The sequence below is a fragment of the Colias philodice genome, chromosome 18 (assembly GCF_061535455.1).
Source record: "Colias philodice isolate Cphi_HAF_F1 chromosome 18, ilColPhil1 Martin Lab GWU primary, whole genome shotgun sequence".
Lineage (NCBI taxonomy): Eukaryota > Metazoa > Arthropoda > Insecta > Lepidoptera > Pieridae > Colias > Colias philodice.
Window position 1 is genome coordinate 9,361,107 of NC_143103.1, and position 19,575 is coordinate 9,380,681.

The 19,575-nt window shown below is 34.9% G+C and overlaps 2 protein-coding genes across 6 annotated transcripts in view; one reads left to right on the forward strand and one right to left on the reverse strand.

Moving 5' to 3' along the window:
* Positions 1-19,575, reverse strand: part of Hrd3 (HMG-coA reductase degradation 3) — a 215,875-nt gene extending 196,300 nt beyond the window's left edge. Inside the window, exons 1-14 of one of the 5 annotated variants that reach the window (XR_016317038.1) lie at positions 19,062-19,575; positions 18,666-18,802; positions 17,918-18,008; positions 17,223-17,446; positions 16,191-16,386; positions 15,630-15,781; positions 14,290-14,415; positions 9,032-9,154; positions 8,635-8,740; positions 7,815-7,963; positions 6,968-7,133; positions 6,520-6,685; positions 5,901-6,105; positions 3,887-5,223 (exon numbers count right to left, since the gene is read on the reverse strand). Coding sequence is in view for 4 of the 5 variants with exons in the window: in XM_089706702.1 (XP_089562828.1) it covers positions 5,080-5,223; positions 5,901-6,105; positions 6,520-6,685; positions 6,968-7,133; positions 7,815-7,963; positions 8,635-8,740; positions 9,032-9,154; positions 14,290-14,415; positions 15,630-15,781; positions 16,191-16,386; positions 17,223-17,446; positions 17,918-18,008; positions 18,666-18,802; positions 19,062-19,326 (2,250 nt within the window). In the remaining variant the exon portion in view is untranslated. Of the gene's footprint in view, positions 1-3,509; positions 5,224-5,900; positions 6,106-6,519; positions 6,686-6,967; positions 7,134-7,814; positions 7,964-8,634; positions 8,741-9,031; positions 9,155-14,289; positions 14,416-15,629; positions 15,782-16,190; positions 16,387-17,222; positions 17,447-17,917; positions 18,009-18,665; positions 18,803-19,061 lie in introns of those variants that run through there. The other 4 variants (XM_089706705.1, XM_089706703.1, XM_089706704.1 and 1 more) reach the window with 4 other exon arrangements.
* LOC149480689 (uncharacterized) lies at positions 1,637-3,435 on the forward strand. Its single transcript, XM_089706607.1, has 2 exons — positions 1,637-2,062; positions 2,145-3,435. Exons 1-2 carry the CDS (start codon positions 1,720-1,722, stop codon positions 2,249-2,251), a joined length of 450 nt encoding a protein of 149 aa, XP_089562733.1. The 5' UTR covers positions 1,637-1,719; the 3' UTR covers positions 2,252-3,435.

The following is a 19,575-nucleotide window of genomic DNA, read 5'->3' on the forward strand; positions in this document are numbered from 1 at the left end:
TAATATTAGTATGGATTATTATTCATTAATCCAGGTTATTATCATTATTGTACAATTAATTTGTAGTGTTAGTATAAGTAGCTTTCATAAAAATCTGAAATACACTATAGACCGGGAGATACTGACAGAAAATTTCGAGTCATTTGTATCAGGATGGCGGTTCTACAGGGGTTGCTAGTACGCAATGACAAAAAGAAAAACGATGGTGTGAACACTGGTACCGGGGGCTTAGTCGCGTGGGCGTTAGTCGAACTCGTCGGAAAAATAGCAAAGTCAAACGATTTGTAACACAAAAATTTTTGAATTTACCGATAGCCCATAAAAAAGAAGTAGGCGGTAGTGTCATGCCATACTTTTCCGGTGTGACTTACAGCGCGCCATACCGACGCGAATGTGTTGATTTAAAAAAAACAATTCAACCATTTGTACCAGGCTAACTTTTGCACAGGTAACCATCGTCGTGCAGCCATTTACGAAAATCGCCATGCCATACTTTTCGGACGATTCCAAATGGTCGCCATACCGCCGAAAATCTGCAAATTTTTTTTTTCGCCGAACCATTTGTAACACCCTAAATTTTTTTTTCAACAACTCCTGAATGATTATAAATAGAAGTGTGATAATGCCATACCTGTGGGAGGTGGCGAATGTGTATAAGATTTTTTTTTTTTTGTAAGATTTTATTCGTATTTTGAACGATTAGTAACAGTATGGAACTAATTTTTCCTGTAAGTTTGAGGTTCAACGAATATAAATACAAAATTTCAAAGATCTAGGTGGTGGAAATCTTCACTTATAACCAGATGTTTATTTTGTATAATATTGTACGGCTACTATTACTACTACTAATACTATTGTAAGACGCAATGTCTGGCAACGCAGATATATGACAGATGCTTGTCAAATGAAACGACCAACACAAACATAGCAATAATTGGAGTTCTATGTATTACAATAAGTCTGCCATTGTAGTGTGCCTAAGGGTGGAGACAGTGTTGCCATATCTACCACCTTTTAGGTAGATCTACCTACTTTGCCCTCAATCTGCCTGTCTATCAACTCAGGCCTAATATCTACCTATTTTTAACAAATTTCAACGCCTTTAAAAGGAAATGGTAGTGCGATTTTATCCATACACACGTATTCTCCTATTTTCTCTCTGAATATTAGAACTAGCTAAATAATGTTTAAACATATAAAAGATACAATTTACTGAAATGTATGTATGTTTTTTTTTTATATTTATAATTAGAATTACAAGCCTTCAAAAATTAGCAAAATTGTCTATTTAGACCGCCGTTACCAGACGACTAGTATACAATTTTCTGAATCATTACGAAAAAAAGAAAAACGTACAAACATAGAACAAGTTCTACTCACATCCATACTGTTTTTTTTTTGACGTGACAACGTCTTATAATTCGATAGAGCCAGCTGCACGCACGAAAAAACATGACTCATGCGGCGTTACCTCGCTCTGAGGCGTTCCATGTAAGGCTTGAAGTGCAAGCGAGAGCGCGGAACGAGCGACAAAGAAGCACAATCGGACGTTGTCACGTTCAACTATCGTCAGTAAACTGACTTTACAGACAACCAATTTTTTTTAATCGGTTTAGGATTGGAGGAGAAAACCGGGGAATACGAGATTGTGGATATATTTTCAGGCTGTACAACCAACGAAAAATTGATGAGGTAAATGAAGTGAGATTTCATCTCTTCATGAAATCGTACAGCATGTCCCACGCCGGGCAGGATTTTATGAAAAATGTGAAGAACTTTGACGCTTCTTTACTTCCACCGTGCAAAGCCGAGTTGCGTCAACAATTAATGAGAGTCTTGTCCATAAGCACTATCTGGTGTAATGCTCACCTCAAATACCCTTCTTCTCTAAGCCCAGAGGATTGCGGGTGGAAACTAGTGGACCCAGACCACTATGATTTCCATTGGTTCGACGGCGACGCCATGCCAGGCACCATAAGCGAGATCGTTATGACTGCAGCAAACGATGAAGAAGAGAAAGATGAAGAGGAAAAAGATGAAGAAGAGAAAGATGAAGGCGAAGGTAAATATTTACTAAATTATTTTTTTGCCAACGATTTGCAATTGTCTATTGCGCTTGAGTGAATAAATTAAATCATTTGTAGATACTGATGCAGTAAGCAGCGACGAGGACGAAGAAAACGAGTTCGAACACGCCGGGGACTCCAGTTTTAATGACGTTGAAAGTCTAAGTGTAAATCTTTCGGAATAAACTGCGTTACAATTGATATTGCATATATTTTTTTTATTCACATGTATAGCGTTCACGATATTACAGGTGGTTTTGGCACTTTACTATAAGTACGGTGTAATTTTCCCAGAGCATACTTTTTTCAAGTTTCGAAAATTTGAAATGCTATACTGAAACAATTTGGTCCAATTATTTTATTAATTTTTCTTGAGCGCGACAATCTTCCGCCCCATGGTAACATTATGGGATAATAATTTTTAGGTAGAATTCCATCCAAACGAACCGAATACAATGCTGCCATACTGTAACAAATGATTTTATGTCTTGCACCTTGAAAGCCCCTTGAAAAATCAAGTTTTTTGAAGTATGTTGCCCCTTTTTCCCTCTATTAAAAGTATGGCAAATATAATAATGGTCACATTGCATCATATACTTTCCAAAAATCCAAATGCCATACTGGTACAAATCGCCAATTCTTTTCATTTTTTTTTACGTCTTGGCTTAAGTCTTACAATCGTCCGCCCCATGTTTGCAATCTGCGATATTTTTTTTTAGGTAGAATTGTATACAAACAAACAGAATATAATGATCCCATACTGTAAAAAAAATATTTTACGTATTGTACAGTCGTATTTTTGAAACGTGACGAATAAATTAATTTCTCAAGTATGGCAGCACTTTTTCCCCCTACTAGAAGTATGGCAAATATAATAATGGTCACATTTTATCAAATACTCTCCAAAAATCCAAATGCAATACTGGCACAAAAAGTTTGGCGAAAAAAAAAATTTTTGCAGATTTTCGGCGGTATGGCGTCCATTTGGAATCGTCCGAAAAGTATGGCATAGCGATTTTCGTAAATGGCTGCACAACGATGGCTACCTGTGCAAAAGTTAGCCTGGTACAAATGGTTGAATTTTTTTTTTTTAATCAACACATTCGCGTCGGTATGGCGGGCTGTAAGTCACACTGGAAAAGTATGGCATGACACTACCGCCTACTTCTTTTTTATGGGCTATCGGTAAATTCTAAAATTTTTGTGTTACAAATCGTTTGACTTTCGCTATTTTTCCGACGAGTTCGACTAACGCCCACGCGACTAAGCCCCCGGTACCAGTGTTCACACCATCGTTTTTCTTTTTGTCATTGCGTACTAAGACCCCTGTAGAACCGCCATCCTGATACAAATGACTCGAAATTTTCTGTCAGTATCTCCCGGTCTACTAGTATTTAAGCTGAACAACTTGTACTTAGGACATGTATTTTTAATAAAACAATGTTTTTCTTAATAAATTATTTTATTTACATCCTTTCTACATTGCAAACGCTTCACATTACTTTGGTCCATACAAACAATCGCGTTTAAAATTAATTCTTTATCGATAATAATAAAACATTTATCAAAGTAACCAGTAAATAGCTAGAAAAGGAAAAACTGTGATAAAAAAAAATCAATTACTAACAAGCACAAGCGACATTAAAAAGCAATGTTTTTAAATCTACAATTATAACACGAGTCAATAAATGATAGAATATGAAACCAATATAAAATCGTAGTAAATTTACAAATAAATATACCATCGCATATTATTCAAAAGCAACAATTTTATATAGCAACTGAAAATCAGTTCTAACTTTGCGGTTTTTTATTCTTACCATTTATTGACACGACTTTTATACGTATGCTATTTACATCAAAGATTAAAATTTAAAATTAACGAAGCATTTGAAATATGAATTATATTAGTCTCATCAACACTAAGTAAGGTGCCTATAAAATCATTTTGCGTACGCATTTTGAGGTGGTAGTTTATTTCCTGTAGTTACTTTTTTAAATATTTTCAAATCATTCACAATACATAGTAAGGAAAATAAAGGGCTACTCATTTCGTTTTTTTATGTTTTAGTATCTGTTACTGGAATAATGCTAGACGCAATTTAATAAAACAAGCGTCTATCATACACATCAATCTTTACAAAGCACACGACAATTTCCTAAATTCCACACACCGAAGATCAGAAGTAATTCATTAATACCAAGACAAATATTTTTTATTTGTCTGTACCTAGCTATATCAAAAATCACATACCGTGTCTATCAATTATGACTAACTATATGGGTAGGGGGGAGGGAATTCAGTCGTTTTGATCCAATTTATGGATCAATATCTTTTTAAGCAGTAAATTTAACCAAAATAATGTATGAAGCCACGTAGCAATATTCTGCGAGGTGTTTTATTGTAAACATCAGAAATTATAATTATAGTATTTTAAAAATAAATCATTCGTATTGCGAAATTCATATTTAGATAACAATGCCAAAACTTAAATAAATTTTTACCAATAATAATTTTGGAGGACGACTCCGTTCTTTTACAAAATTGTAAAGTCGAAACATATACAGTTGCAAATTCGTAATTATACTAAAAAGTACAGGATCCCTTTTGCGATACGATCTCATAAAACACTAGATTTTGGCTGTATCTTCACTTTTTAACCATATTATTTTCAAGTCCTGTATATAATGTCTGACACTACATCCACAACAAAATGTCAGCTTATATCATGACACTTAGTAAGTATTGACGTACAATAAACAACTACATAAACAATCACGCTCAAAAATTGTCCGAAGCAAAAGTCTGCCTTAGTATATTATATGAGGCAGAGTTTTCTATTGCGCGTATCCAATAACTTTGAACATTACTAAGACTCTTACGCAATAAGATGTTAATTCGAATGAACGTTAATTGTAACTTCGCTCGGACATTTTTACGACCTTGTGAATCTAGTTGCTATAAAGTACGTCAATATGTAAGTTCGTCTAATCCTTTTTAAATCCAACACTTTCAATTGGTCGGTTGTGGTCTGCGGAGGTATAGAACCAAGCCCAGTGCCCCCACGAGCACCGCTATGAGGTAGACGTCCCAGTTCGAGAGGAGGGGAGACTCGCCCGTGAGGAAGATCAGCGCTAGCGGACTCTGTAATACAGACTGAATAATTATTGCCTTTAGAGTCGTCCAGATAGTTTAGACACGAAAAAATTACAATTTGAATTAAACAAAACGAACTTATTATGTAATGACCAGTTTTTTGGTCCTTCGAGTTAGATTTCACAGTTATTTAGAAATGTGTATCACGATAACTTATATCATACAGCGCTGAGCACATCTAGCTATCACTTACATACATATTTTGGCAGAGATCACTGCTTAGTGATAAGGCCGCCAATTGTACTACATCTTTCTAGTACCATATTTTATTTTTATTGTTTCTTATTATTTAATGATTGTATTACAATAAAGTGTAATAAATAAATAAATAAATATTTTCATTACACGTTTCATCACCAATTAATAACATCATTAAGACCAATGTAACAGCACTCAGCCGGGCCACCGCGAGCCAATGCCATTATACGTTCAATTATGATAACTTACATTATGCAACTAAGACTGCGCCATAACAACTGAAAGATCAATTTTTGGTTCTTCGAGTCGGATTTCTCAATTACCTCGACATTTTCACACAAATTTAACTATTATCAAAAATTTACATCATACATCGAAAACAGCGACGCAACAGACCAGAAAATTGGTCTTTCAAGCCGGATTTATCAATTATCTCCACATTTTCACCTAATTATATTGCAATTTTATCGACAACTTACATCATAAAGCGATGACAGCGCTGTAACCGCACTCAATCTAGCCAACGCAAGTGCTGCAGGTAGCCTCGCTTCAGGAGCTGCGTCCGCTGCGAGATCGTAACAGCGCTTTGCGAGGTGAATGTCTCGAGCTAAACCTAAGCCACGCTCGTGCATATAACCGAGGTTGAATGTCGCTTGTGCGTTGTGCAGCTGTTCTGATGCAATGCTGGAATTTTTTGTGGCATTGTATGAAATACTCTTTATAATACATACACAGTGATAAATTTTGTTACATAGTTAAGATAGCTTATAATAGAGATGTGGCATTATTGTATGCTGTTTGCTACAATGTTTCTATGATACACAAGTATTCACGTAGGATTGTATTTTAGGTGGTAATCCATTCATAATATCAAAAGAATTGTTTTATCTATGTATGTCTAATATCTTGAATCGTGCGGTGTCGAGTAGGACCAAATTTAGATGTTCTTTTTTAAGCTTATCTTCATTTATATAGTTGTGTCATTTCGTTGAGTTTCTTGTCCTGTCGAGATTTTTTGTAAAGTGTTGTTCTGTCGAACAGTGCTGGGTATTGTTTGAAATGGCATTAACTATTGTGTCCTGTTATTGCGTGTCTCACCGATAATGATGCGCGGCGGCCTCCAGATCGGGCGGAGTCCCAAGCCCATAGTAGTGGTAGTCGCCGAGTTTGAGCCGTGCGGGGGCGCAGCCCTGCGCCGCGCCGCGCGCCCACAGCTGTAAGGCGCGCTGCCATCGTTCGGCGGGGGGGAAGAGCCCTACACCACCTATAGGGTGTGGATGGGATTTAGAAAGAGAAAGAAAAAATTGTTGAAATAAGACGGGTTGCACTTCGAGAGTGCCGGCAGAAGTGAAAACTTGATTATTAACGTTGAGCATGTTTGATATTTTGGAATGGTATCCGTCTTACGCTTTTTCGATCAGGTCACGTGTCCTGACGCGAGTTTAAGATTTTATATCCATTACAGAAAGTGCTCAACGCCGCTAAAGAAGTTTTCACTTCAAAATTTTTTTTATTCCTGAAATCATGTGGGTAGATGTGTATATACCGTCGTCCAACAAATAAGCGGCATTGGTCTGCGCGACCTCCAGCCCGCGCTCGGCCAGCGCCAGGTACTGCAGCAGCGCCGCGTGCGAGTCCCGCGCGCGCCACGCCGCGTGCGCGACCATCAGCCGGGACGACCAGGGACCACGCTCGCACACGTTCTTGAATAGCTACATAATAGAGATATATATAAGAAACTAGGTTTCCGCCCGCGACTTCGCCCGCGCAGTCAAAGATAAACCCGCTTAGTTCTCGTTCCCGTGGGATTTCCGGGATTGCGTCATTTTCCCGGGATAAAAAGTAGCCTATGTCCTTTCTCGGGTATCAAAATATCTCCATACCAAATTTCATGAAAATCGGTTCAGTAGTTTAGGCGTGATTGAGTAACAGACAGACAGACAGAGTTACTTTCGCATTTATAATATTAGTATATGGATATAGTATGGATACATACAGTCTTACTGATAAAATGTGACCCATTCGCTATACAATGGATTAGTTATTGCAATAACCTGTCTTGTTTTAATTGACGTTTCATGTGAGCAAGAGCAGGACACAGCTATGGTAGAAAATGGTTGAAATTTATCCATTGTTAAACTTTTTATTAGTAAGGCCGTAATTAAATAGCTGCATAACACATTTTTTCCAAAAAAATCGATAAGAAAAAATTTAATTAAACATGCTTGCGGCCAAATTTTGACTGGCAACCTAATCTTATTCTCCTAATTATAAACATACATAAAATTTTAGTTTCATCAAAAAGCTATGAACGCACTAATCCTGCGGTGAGATCTTACAGGGAATACGGCAAAAATAAAATTCTAATTCGAGAATATTATATGATATCTCACCTCAGTAGCCGTAGTACAGGAGCGCATTACGCCAAGCCCCTGTGCATGTAATTGCGCGAGGTGATATAGCGCGAGCACGTGGCCCGATTGCGAAGCTAAAGAAAAGTATTTATTCGCTTGTTTGAAGTCACGACGAACGCCGATACCGCCTGTAAACACATATATAATGTACATTTTCCAACACGAATCAAAATTAAAAAAAAAAAAAAAACAAACTAACTGACATTTTGCGTTCTATCCAATATCTAATATTATAATTTCAAAAGCATTACTTGATTTTACATTTAAAAAAGCTGTTGTAAGTAAAAAAAGAGTTACATTCAATTCAAAAAGTTTCTTAAACAGAAAAAAACTGCGTAGAATGAAAGGAAAACACTCTTAAAAAGAAACTAGTATTCAAATTATTAAAATTATACGAAACATAAAAATGACATGTACAGAACGCGTCTTTTTTAATCTGGAAAATGCGTTCGATACACAAATCTTTTCTATAACTCGCAATAAAACCAGTTTTAGGCATTCAGGAGGAATTGCATTCAGACACGCCTTAATAAACTTGATTTAGAAGCTATTTAACTGACCCCCGACAATGCATAACAATTGACAGTAAACTTAGCTCCGAACTACAAATAGAATACGGAGTACCACAGGGAAGTATTCTTGGTCCAACTGTTTATTATATTTATATACATAAATGACATTCTTAAAAAGAGAATTGAAAACTGCCATAAAATTGCAACATTATAATATGCTTAGTAGTAGCTTAGTTGCTTTAGAAACTAAACTTACAGTAACAATATAATGTTTTATAAATACTTACTTAGATATAGAAACCCTAGATGCAGTTGTCCTTCCATCCAACCTTGATTAGCGGACATCGTAAAGTATTTATAAGCAATGTTCGGATCTTTTGGAACTGCACGACCCTGAAAAGGATTAAATTTTTGTTATTATACAAAACACAGAACTGAAATTTTACATTTTTCACAGATACATAAACACAAAAAATCATTTCGATTTTTTTTTTAAACAAAAAATAAATCTTTATCACGTAAATAGTAAAAAAAATATTAAATTTTATTTTGAGAAGGAGTGCTCCATATAATTTCAGCGAACATATATCTAAAACAAGTGCAATAATTTTAGTATTGGTCAATTAGAGTTCTATAATTGCATTCTAGATTTATAAATACAAAATCTATTTTTTTTGTACAAACCTGCAAATACATAAGACCCAATCCAGTCTGACCGATAGGATTATTCATTTCGGCCGCTTTTTTAAAGTAATGTAACGCCATCTCGTTGTTTTGTTTTATGCCATCCCCACCATCTAGGTAAATCTGAAAACAATGTAGATATTATAAAATTTTTAAACACTGAATTATTTTAGAAAGATCTAAAGAACCTTCAGAAGAGATTTCATTTGAAATTCCTAATTTCACAAACAATTTTTCACAAATTATTTCATTATCAAAATTTGTCGAATGTCAAAACGTAGTAAATGATTCTTTGGTAATGTGCGTAAAAAAGTAAAATTGTATGCAATAAATGTATTTCTTTATATTCTTTTTCTGGCAACTTAATTTTTTAATACTGGGGATACCAGCTATAAATTTAAATTACATTTTACGTTTCTGTATAGCTTTTCTTTTTTCAATTTTAATAACACATCTTCTATCTTCTATATATATCAATATATATCAATATCGCTGTCGCGCGAGATAACACGTAGTTAATGTGCTCCTCGTATTTAATTCTTATTTCGTGATAAAAAATAACATTTAAACTTGTAACAGTGTGTCATCTTGACTATCAGTGTCTAATGGAAGTATCAGTGCAAAAATAATCTCAATAACGGACGCAAACTTGTGAGTTATAACTTAAAACTTTATAAATTTACGATTAACGGCAACTTGCAGTTCGTCCTTGTCGCTGCGTTACAACGCTCCAAGGTCACGACGGAACGCTTCGTAAAGCGCTTGAAGCGCTGTTGCAAACCTTGTCAATTAGACGGACGCATTTATTTTTTTATTTTTTTTGGAGACCGAAACTTGTTTGACGAATTTACCCATCAATAATGGCTCCTCCGATTAAATGTGCAACATGTCAAAACATTATAAAAACGAAAGACTTCTTGACCTGTCACTCCTGTAACTCTAAGTACGATATAGAATGCGCAGATATGAGCCGCCATTTTTTTAGATTGATGATACCAGAACATAAATCGTCTTGGAAATGCGCTACCTGTAAAAGTAAACTGCTTGCGTCAAGCGATTCAAATATCGCAAGTAGTGACAGTGCATTTGCTGCTTCAGCTTTCAAAAAGTCTCAACACCTGGAGAGTATAACCGGCACTGCAGACTGTTATATTACAGAAAATCGGTTGCGCTTAATATTAAAGGAAGCCTTAGAGTCGTCAGTTTTGGTTCAATTAGGAGACATACAGAAGCAGATAAGCTCTTTTCATGAAAGTCTAGAATTTATTAATACACAATTTGAGAATATTAAAACTCAGCTGGAAGAAAAAACTTCTATTATAAACGATCTTAAAGCAGATAACCTTTTTCTGAAGACATCAGTAAAAGATTTAACAAGTAGACTTCATACAATAGAACAGCACATGAGGGAAAATAATTTGGAAATAAACGGCATTCCTGAACATAAATCTGAAAATTTACTGAATACAATTGGCCAATTAGTCAAGACAGTTGATAACCCCATTGCTCCCGCAGATATCTTGTTTGTCACTCGTGTCCAGAAATTGAATAAGGATGATTCAAGACCTCGCTCTGTTATCGTAAAACTGCGTAATATACAACACCGCGATGCAGTTATTGCTGCTGTGTCAAATTTCAATAAAAATAACTCTGATGCCAAACTAAATTCTCATCATTTAGGTATAGGCGGAGCACCCAGCCCTGTTTTTGTATCAGAACACTTGACACCGACTAATAAATCGCTTCACGCAGCAGCCCGGATCAGAGCTCGCGAGAAAAACTATAAGTTCGTTTGGGTCAGGAACGGCAAGATCTATGTCCGCAAAGACGTATCCAGTCAAGCCTTTCAAATACGAAACAGGGATAGTCTTAATATCATTAGTTAGTAACTTAACTTAAAATGTTTTAATATATTTTTTTACTTAAAATTCGATATGTACTACCAAAATGTACGTGGTCTTCGTACCAAAACCAATGATGTGTATAACGAAATCCTACAGCATGACTACAAATCTATTGCATTTACCGAAACATGGCTTAATAGCAGTATAGCGGATAGCGAAATATTCGATTCAAGATATGTAGTATACCGGAGAGATCGACAGCATAATATTAAGAACGATGGCGGTGGAGTCCTTTTAGCAATATCACGCGACACTCCATCGTATCGCATTCAAAATTGGGAATCGGAGTGCGAGGATCTGTGGGTCATGACTGAGGTATTGTTAAATGGTAAGACAATTAAGTTAGCTATTTGTATTGTGTACCTTCCCCCGCCCATTAATATCGGAACATTGAATATATTCTTAAATAGCTTGGATAGAGTATTGTGTACTGCTGATAATGTTATAGTAGTAGGTGACTTCAATCTCGGTTTCATAAATTGGAATAGGACTTCACACAGCGATGTATTGATTCCATCTGATTACAACTGTTCTTTGGGTCACAATTTGATAGATTTTTTATCATCTAATAGTCTAAATCAGTTCAATGAGTTTAGGAATTGTAATTCGAAAGTATTAGACCTAGTCATAAGTAATTTATCGAATAGTATAATATCTGTCTATAAGTCTGACGATAGCTTATCCAGAATCGATTCTAATCATCCATGTCTATTAATATCACTAACTAACTGTCGAGATATTAAATTCCTCAAATCGAAATACAATCCTAGGCATAACTTTTGGAGAGCAAATTATCCTGCACTTAACAATGAGCTTGGTTCTGTCGATTGGCTGGATCAGTTATCGAATCTATCAGATGTTAACGATATGGTCTCTGCATTTTACAATATTTTGAATTCTGCTATTAAGAAACATGTCCCAATACGAAGTGGATTTAAATCTAAATACCCAAGTTGGATGAATATTTCATTAATAAAACGCTTAAAGGAAAAAGACAAGGTTAGAAGGAGGTTTCATAAGTATAATAATCCACGTGATAGCATAGAATATAAAATACTTCGTGAGCAATGTCAAAAGTTAACCAACAAATGTATAAGTGATTATAAACATGCTATAGAGTCAAATATAGCAAAAGATCCTAAAAAATTTTGGCGCTATTTTAAGGATAAAGCTAAAACTAATTCTTCTATACCTTCTGAAATGCATCTAAGCGATTCTACAACCTCTACTGGTCCAGGAATAGCGAATTTATTTGCTGAGCACTTTCAGTCAGTGTATACACCCGTATCCGGTCCGACAAATCATATAAATTATTCCTCATTAAACCACCATAATATTTCAAATGTTTCCTTTTCTGAGACAGAAATACTTAAATGCATTCAAAAACTTGACTACAATAAAGGTCCGGGTCCAGACCAAATACCTTCACTCTTTGTTAAACGGTGTGCCAAAGTTCTCGCCCTTCCTTTATCATTGATATTTAATAATTCATTAAGATTTGGTATTTTTCCATCATCGTGGAAAGAAACTAGGATAATCCCACTCTTCAAAAAAGGCGATCGTAGCAATGTTTGTAATTATCGACCAATCGCAATTTTAAGCTGCTTCCCAAAAATTCTCGAGTCTTTGCTAACCCCGCTCATTTCTAGACATATTCATCACTCAATATCACCCCACCAGCATGGCTTTGTTAAAGGACGCTCCATACACACTAACATGGTAACATTTATTTCAAACCTTTCTTATGATGTTGACAGAGGGAAGCAAGTAGATGTTATATATACAGATTTTGCAAGCGCCTTTGACAAGGTCGACCACTCAGTTTTGATACAAAAGATATCATCCTTCGGAATATCGGGCCCCCTGCTTAATTGGTTTCAATCGTACCTCAGAGAGAGACCTCTGGTAGTATCAGTTAACGGCTATACATCTAAATCATACCAGGCAACTTCAGGCGTGCCTCAAGGATCACATTTAGGCCCTATTCTCTTCGTCATTTTTATAAACGACATAACTGTTGCTATTAAAAACTCACAAGTTTCATTATTTGCTGACGATCTTAAACTTTATAAAGTCGTCGATTCAGTATATGACGCACATTTGATTCAAAGCGATCTAAATAATATCCAATCTTGGTGTGAAGCAAACAAAATGATTATAAACCCAAAAAAATGTTTTCACCTTATATGCACTAGGAAAAAAAATGTACTTAAATCTAGTTTTGATATTAATCGTGTTCAAATAGAAGAAGTCAAAGAAATGAGGGACTTGGGTATTGTGATTGATGGGAGCTTAAAGTTTAATTCGCATTTTGACACAATTGTTAAAAAGGCGAATCAGATGGTTGGTTTCTTGAAGAGAAACACAAAAGGATTCCGTTTTAATAGTACCAGGATTATTCTGTACAATAGTATGGCTCGCAGTGTTCTTGAATACGCGAGTGTCGCTTGGAACCCCTACTTCACCGTTCACTCTCAACGACTGGAAGCTGTACAGCGAAGGTTCACTCGGTATCTTGCCTTTATTTCACCTGGCATTTCTCATAGACGCCCCTACTATGATAGATTGGCCTTTTTCAAAATGGATAAACTTCATGATAGAAGAGTCTCCCTAGACTTAACATTTTTGTTTAAGTTGTTAAACGGAACAATCGATAGCCCAGATTTGCTCAATAGTATAATGTTTAATGCTCCCCGTTCGATTCCCAGAAAACCTATCCGAACCTTCAGCGTTCCACCTTGTAGAACAACTCTCGGTTCAAACTCACCAGTTTTTCGCTTATTGAGAACCTACAATGAATACCTCACTAAAGTTCCGAACCTTGATATTTTTCACGATAGTTTGCCAATGTTTAAACGAAAAGTGCACAGATCATATCACATCATGTTTTAGAATTAAGCAATATTGAATTAATTTACTTACTTTAGTTGTATAAAACATCCTCATTAACTACATTTATCTTTAGTTTTTCTTATATTGCTGTGTACATCTATAATAGGGTCAAGCATTAGAATATTCTTACTTTGTATTTATTTTTAAGGAATGATGTATGCGCGATCTGTCGATGTACCCAAATAAATAAATAAATAAATAAATAAATAAATATCAAACTCAAAGGTGACTGATATAGTGATCTATAAACGCACAGCCCAAACCACTGGACGTATCGGGCTCAAATTTGGCATGCAGGTAGATGTTAGGACGTAGGCATCCGCTAAGAAAGGATTCCCCGAAATTCTTGCGGGAACGGGGAAAAACGGGGATGCACGTACAAAGTCGTGGGCCGAAGCTAGTTTATAATAAAATATATAAAATCTAATCTTTTTATAATAAAATATATAAAATTTCGCTTACCTTGCCCAAATAAGCGTTGGCCATAGCGTTCCCAGTCTTAGCGGCTTGTTGGAAATAGTGCAACGCTTTCTGTATGTCCAGTGTGACCCCGCGACCGCCTTGGAAGTGCAGTTGACCGAGACCGACCTAGTTTAAATAAATAAATAAATCATTTATTTACACCATCATATGTTACAAAAACTTAATGACCCAGTTTAAAAGTGAAGTTTTATTATATTTATACATAAATATAAAGTGAAATAAATAAAGGTTATTTTGTTATGCTCTTTTAAAAAAACGGGTGTTTCTTTCATTGTGAGCATAGGCACAAATATAAAGTATCGTTTAATGCAAATGGTTGTGATTGCATATGCTGAAATAGAAATCTACTTTTATGTGTGCATTTTTCTCTTAGTTGTTTAGTTTAAATATTTATTTACTAGAAAGAGATTGGTACAATATCAGAAAATATAGATTCTTTTCTATTTAATAAGTTATAGTCCCAATTTAATGATATGTATAGGCGGGTATGCAAGTATATGCGGGTATATGCGTGTACGTGCGTGTATACGCTATTATATGCGCATAAACTCAAACTCAAACTCAAACATTCATTTATTCAATTAGACTACTATTTAGTAGCACTTTCGAATCGTCATTACATAAGTATTTTTAACATTTACCACCGATTCGGAAAGCAGTATCTATGGAGAAGAATCGGCAAGAAACTCCATAGTTGCTCTTTTAAATCATGTCAATATTACATAATATGTAACTTATATCTAACTACATAATAATATATCATAATATGCCAAAGAACTGTCCTGTGGATTTTACGCGATAACCCTCCATGGGTCTTTATCGTCTATATATTCCTGAATACTGTAGTACGCTCTCTGAACTAGTATATTTTTTATATAAGTTTTAAATTTAGAACTACTAAACTCGTATCATACATAGTATTACTATCTTTAATAAAATACCAGACGATTTTAAGGAACCTGTAAATATATTCCGGACAAGGTTAACAAATTGGCTAATCACAAAGCAATACTATAATATTAGTGACTTCTTAAATCAAAAATAATAATTTTAAATTAATTGACATAATATTTATTTATAATCATTTTATTACTATAATTTTGCGATGTACCTATTGAGATCTCGTTGTGTGAAGTATTATGTATAAAGTAATTTATAATTTAAGATATTTGCACGCTCAACTACGAGCAGTATGTCTAAGAACCTATAAAATTTGTACCTCAGCTATGTAACTTTCAGCAAATAAAGACAATTTGAATTTGAATTTGAATATATGTTTATATGCGTGTCTATGGGTGTATATGTGTATATATACATACCTGCGCCTGCACATCCCCCTTCTCAGCGAGCAGCTGGTAATACTCAATAAGGTCGGTGTCCAACGCAGATGTCGAACCCGCACCTTCCGCTTCATCTATTAACCTCGTGCGTTGGACTGCTGGACCACCGCTGAAGGTCACTTGACTTGCCACTGGAGAATATTTGTTTCAATAAATCACTACATTAAAATTTTCAAATAAGATTTAGAAATATTTTAATGACCAAATGTTGAGCATATTTATACGGCATGCGATATATCAGCATGCGATAATTAGAAAATTGTTTTTGATGTAGAATGTCTAATAAACTAAATAAATTACAATCTTCAATCTATTGTTATGAATATTGATCAGACATACTTCCACTAAACCTGCTGAAAATTGTTGATAGAAATAATACAAATTCTTGAAATTATCAATGAGAGTAATTACTCTAAAATAGGTATTTTTTTAAGTTCATATACATACTTTAATTTTACATTGGGGTTGCCCAAGGATCACCACTAGGTCCGTATCTTTTCCAATACTTCACTGATGACCAATAACTATAAACCAACCTACCTTTAGCAGCAACCTTCATATACAGATCCATAGCCTTCGGACAAGAACTCGGTACCGTCACTCCGACCCAGTATCTGTAGGCTAACGCCATTTGAGCGTAATCACTCTCTCCTATAGCGCCCATAGTGTAATGCACTAACGCCTTCGCTTGAGAGACCGGAACGCCCACCCCAGTGGCGTATAGGAAACCCATGCCCTGGAAATTATTGTTAGGTTTAAATATATTTTGACGTGACAACGTCTTATAATTCGATAACGCCGGCTGCACGCACGAAAAAACATGACTCATGCGGCGTTACCTCGCTCTGAGGCGTTCCATGTAAGGCTTGAAGTGCAAGCGAGAGCGCGGAACGAGCGACAAAGAAGCACAATCTGACGTCGTCACGTTCAACTATCGTCAGTAAACCGACTTTACAGACAACCAATTTTTTTTTTTACAAGACAAGTGGACTGCTCTATTACGTTGGGAGAAGTATTTTTTTACATAAATGTGTGCCTAAAATGTGTTAATAATAAATTTGGTGTATAACTGAAGTAACTTGTCAATTCTTCTAGGTAGACCTTCCGAATCGGTTGTAATGTTAAAATATGAATATGAATATTCAAATATACGAAAAAGTTAATGAATAATATTTTTTTTAATTCGTGTTTGAATTTAAACTTTATTGTGAATTAATTGTTATCCTTTTTACCACACGTTTTAGATTATTAGGTTAAATTGGGTGAATAGGGTGCATTAGAAAATGGCATTTGACCCGAGTGTAAGTATTTAACCCACTTATTAATATACATTACCAATTAGGTTACGATTTACAATTTTGTCTCTTCAAATAGTAAATAGAAGAGATACGAACGAAAAATGTTTAAAATATTGCATTACTAAATTAAGAAATCTATTTATTTAATTCACTAGAAGACGAGAGAGTAAAAGACACTGAACAAAATCTATACTTTGGAATGTTTCAACATATTATTACTAATTGCATAGCTTAAATATTTTGTTTGTATACCATAATAAGCAAAAGCACTCACCGCATGCGCATCAGCATTGCCCTCATCAGCGAGTTCCTGGAAGATCTTCCTCGCTCTATCCATATCTAATTCCACACCCTCACCGAACACATAAGACCACGCGAGCCGTATTTTAGCGGGTGCGTAACCACTGTCCGCTGCTTGCTTCACTTGGAGTATCGCACCTCGAAGGTCCGGGACGCGCTTGTCTATCTTTTTTATCGCTTCGTCGTATAGCTTTTTGGCTGGAATATTACATTAAAATATAGGAGGAGAAAAGAAAATGAATTGAGAGTTAGACTTGCAGTTTTCGTTCATATCTTGATTTTTATCTATTTTCAATGTATGTATAAATATGTACAACTATTTTTCATGATATGTAAGTTATTCTTTCAAATTATGTATAATCAAATAAAAAAAGATATATAATAATAAACAATGCATGCAAAGATATAATATTGGGTCAAAATTATAAAAAAACACAATTGGTACAGTGGTTAGCAGCAGCAGAGCATTATTTAGAAAGTTATAAAATCAAATGCCTGGTCAATAAATAGTAGTCTTTTGTATTGACAGATAATATAATGGCTCTAACATTCCTACAATGTACATTCTGTTTCCAAAAAATCAAACAATCCAACAAGAAAATACTTATCAACAACAGCACATTTGGTTTAATTGTTGACAATTTAACATTTTTTTCATAACATACATACCTTCTTGCAACTCGGGAGTTAATTCTTCTTCCTCCACTTTAGGCAGTGGTGGGAGGCTGTCCAGATAATCTTGAGGATTCTCTCCTGATTTCTATAACAAATAAATCTTTTATGAATTCCAACAGATTCTAAAACCTACAAACTAAAGCTAATACAAACTTTTATTTATGGTTAACTAAATTTCATGATAGCATATAGAGATTTTTTTTTAACTTCCATCTGATATTGTTGGTTGATAGTTTAAATAACCAGTCTCATGTGGATAAAATTGGCAAACCCTGATGTAAACTGCAGTGTAAGATAACTTATTACCCCTTTTGTCAGCTACTAGCAAGACTTACAGTATTCTGATTTATTGTTTGTAAATTATCTGCTAATAAGTTATTTAATATTTATTATGTGTTACTGATTTATGTGTAGTTTTTCATGTTGTTGTTTTAAATGGCAATATATTTCTTTCTTTCTTTGACTGACCGGTTGGTTGGTTGGTTGGTAGTGGCCCTGCCTTCCAAGCCAGAGGTCGTGGGTTCGATTCCCACCCGGGGCAAATATTTGTGTGATGAACATAGATGTTTGCTCTGTGTCTGGGTGTTAATTATCTATATAAGTATTTATTTAAAAATTATATATGTATGTTTATCAGCCATCTGGTTTTCATAACACAAGTGAAAGCTTAGTATGGGATCAGATTGTGCCGTGTGTGAAAATTGTCCTGAATTATTTATTTATTTCTAAAATAAACACTAACCTCAGAGTCAGCAGAATCCAGCATACCCTTTGCAGCTTCAATCCAACTGGGCTCGGTTTCCCTCAATAAGCTGTTCTTGATAAGCTTAAATGTGTATTCCATTTGTTCCATATTATTCTCCTTTTCACTAGTTTCATCTGTGAAGCAATCATATTTATTGAGTGTATGTCTGCCACTCTATGAAGCAAAAACAACTAGGTTTATTTGGATGAAATTTGATTCTAAGAGAAAATATAAAATATTCCAACATTTGGCATTAATGTAATTAATAACCTATAAAAAATTATACTTATAAGAATCTGATACATGAAAGTTCTTTTATTAGGTTACTATCAACACCGCAACCGGTTTTTCGACAATAAAATTAAAATATTGATAACTGAGAAGTCTTAATACCCAGGTCACCTTTAGAATTATCGTCATCTTTCAAAATCTCTTTCGATTTACGTAAAACATCAGCATAATCTTTTAGAGTTTTAATCTCTTTATTCATAGCTGATATTAGCTCATTGTAATAATATGGGTCTTTGATATCCTTGCCTTCAGATGTATCTTCATCCTCAGTCCGTTTATCCTCCTTTTTGGCAGAATCTGGACCGACCAACTCCGCAGTAGTTATAATTAAACATAAAAATACAATGTAAAGTTTTAAATACTCCATATTTTTATATCAATCGTCAGTCTTCGAGAAAAGTTGACGTGTCTTTATCAAAACACAACGCAAAACAACACAATACTTTTTCAATATATGCGCTTAATCATTTTGTTCACTTTTGCAGCCTTTAAGAACTATACACGTGTACTTTTCTTACTGAAATACATTACACATACATTATTTTTGTTAATTAAAAATAATATAATTTATTTGCAACCACCGAACCCTCTTGGATATGTCAAGTGTCAATCACTG

What these genes read in the sequence shown, in the direction of transcription:
- LOC149480689 (XM_089706607.1), top strand. Translation starts at nt 1,720, where the DNA reads ATGAAATCGTACAGCATGTCCCACGCCGGGCAGGATTTTATGAAAAAT. An exon ending in AGAGAAAGATGAAGGCGAAG is followed by an intron (nt 2,063 to 2,144) that starts GTAAATATTTAC and finishes AATCATTTGTAG; the next exon opens with ATACTGATGCAGTAAGCAGC.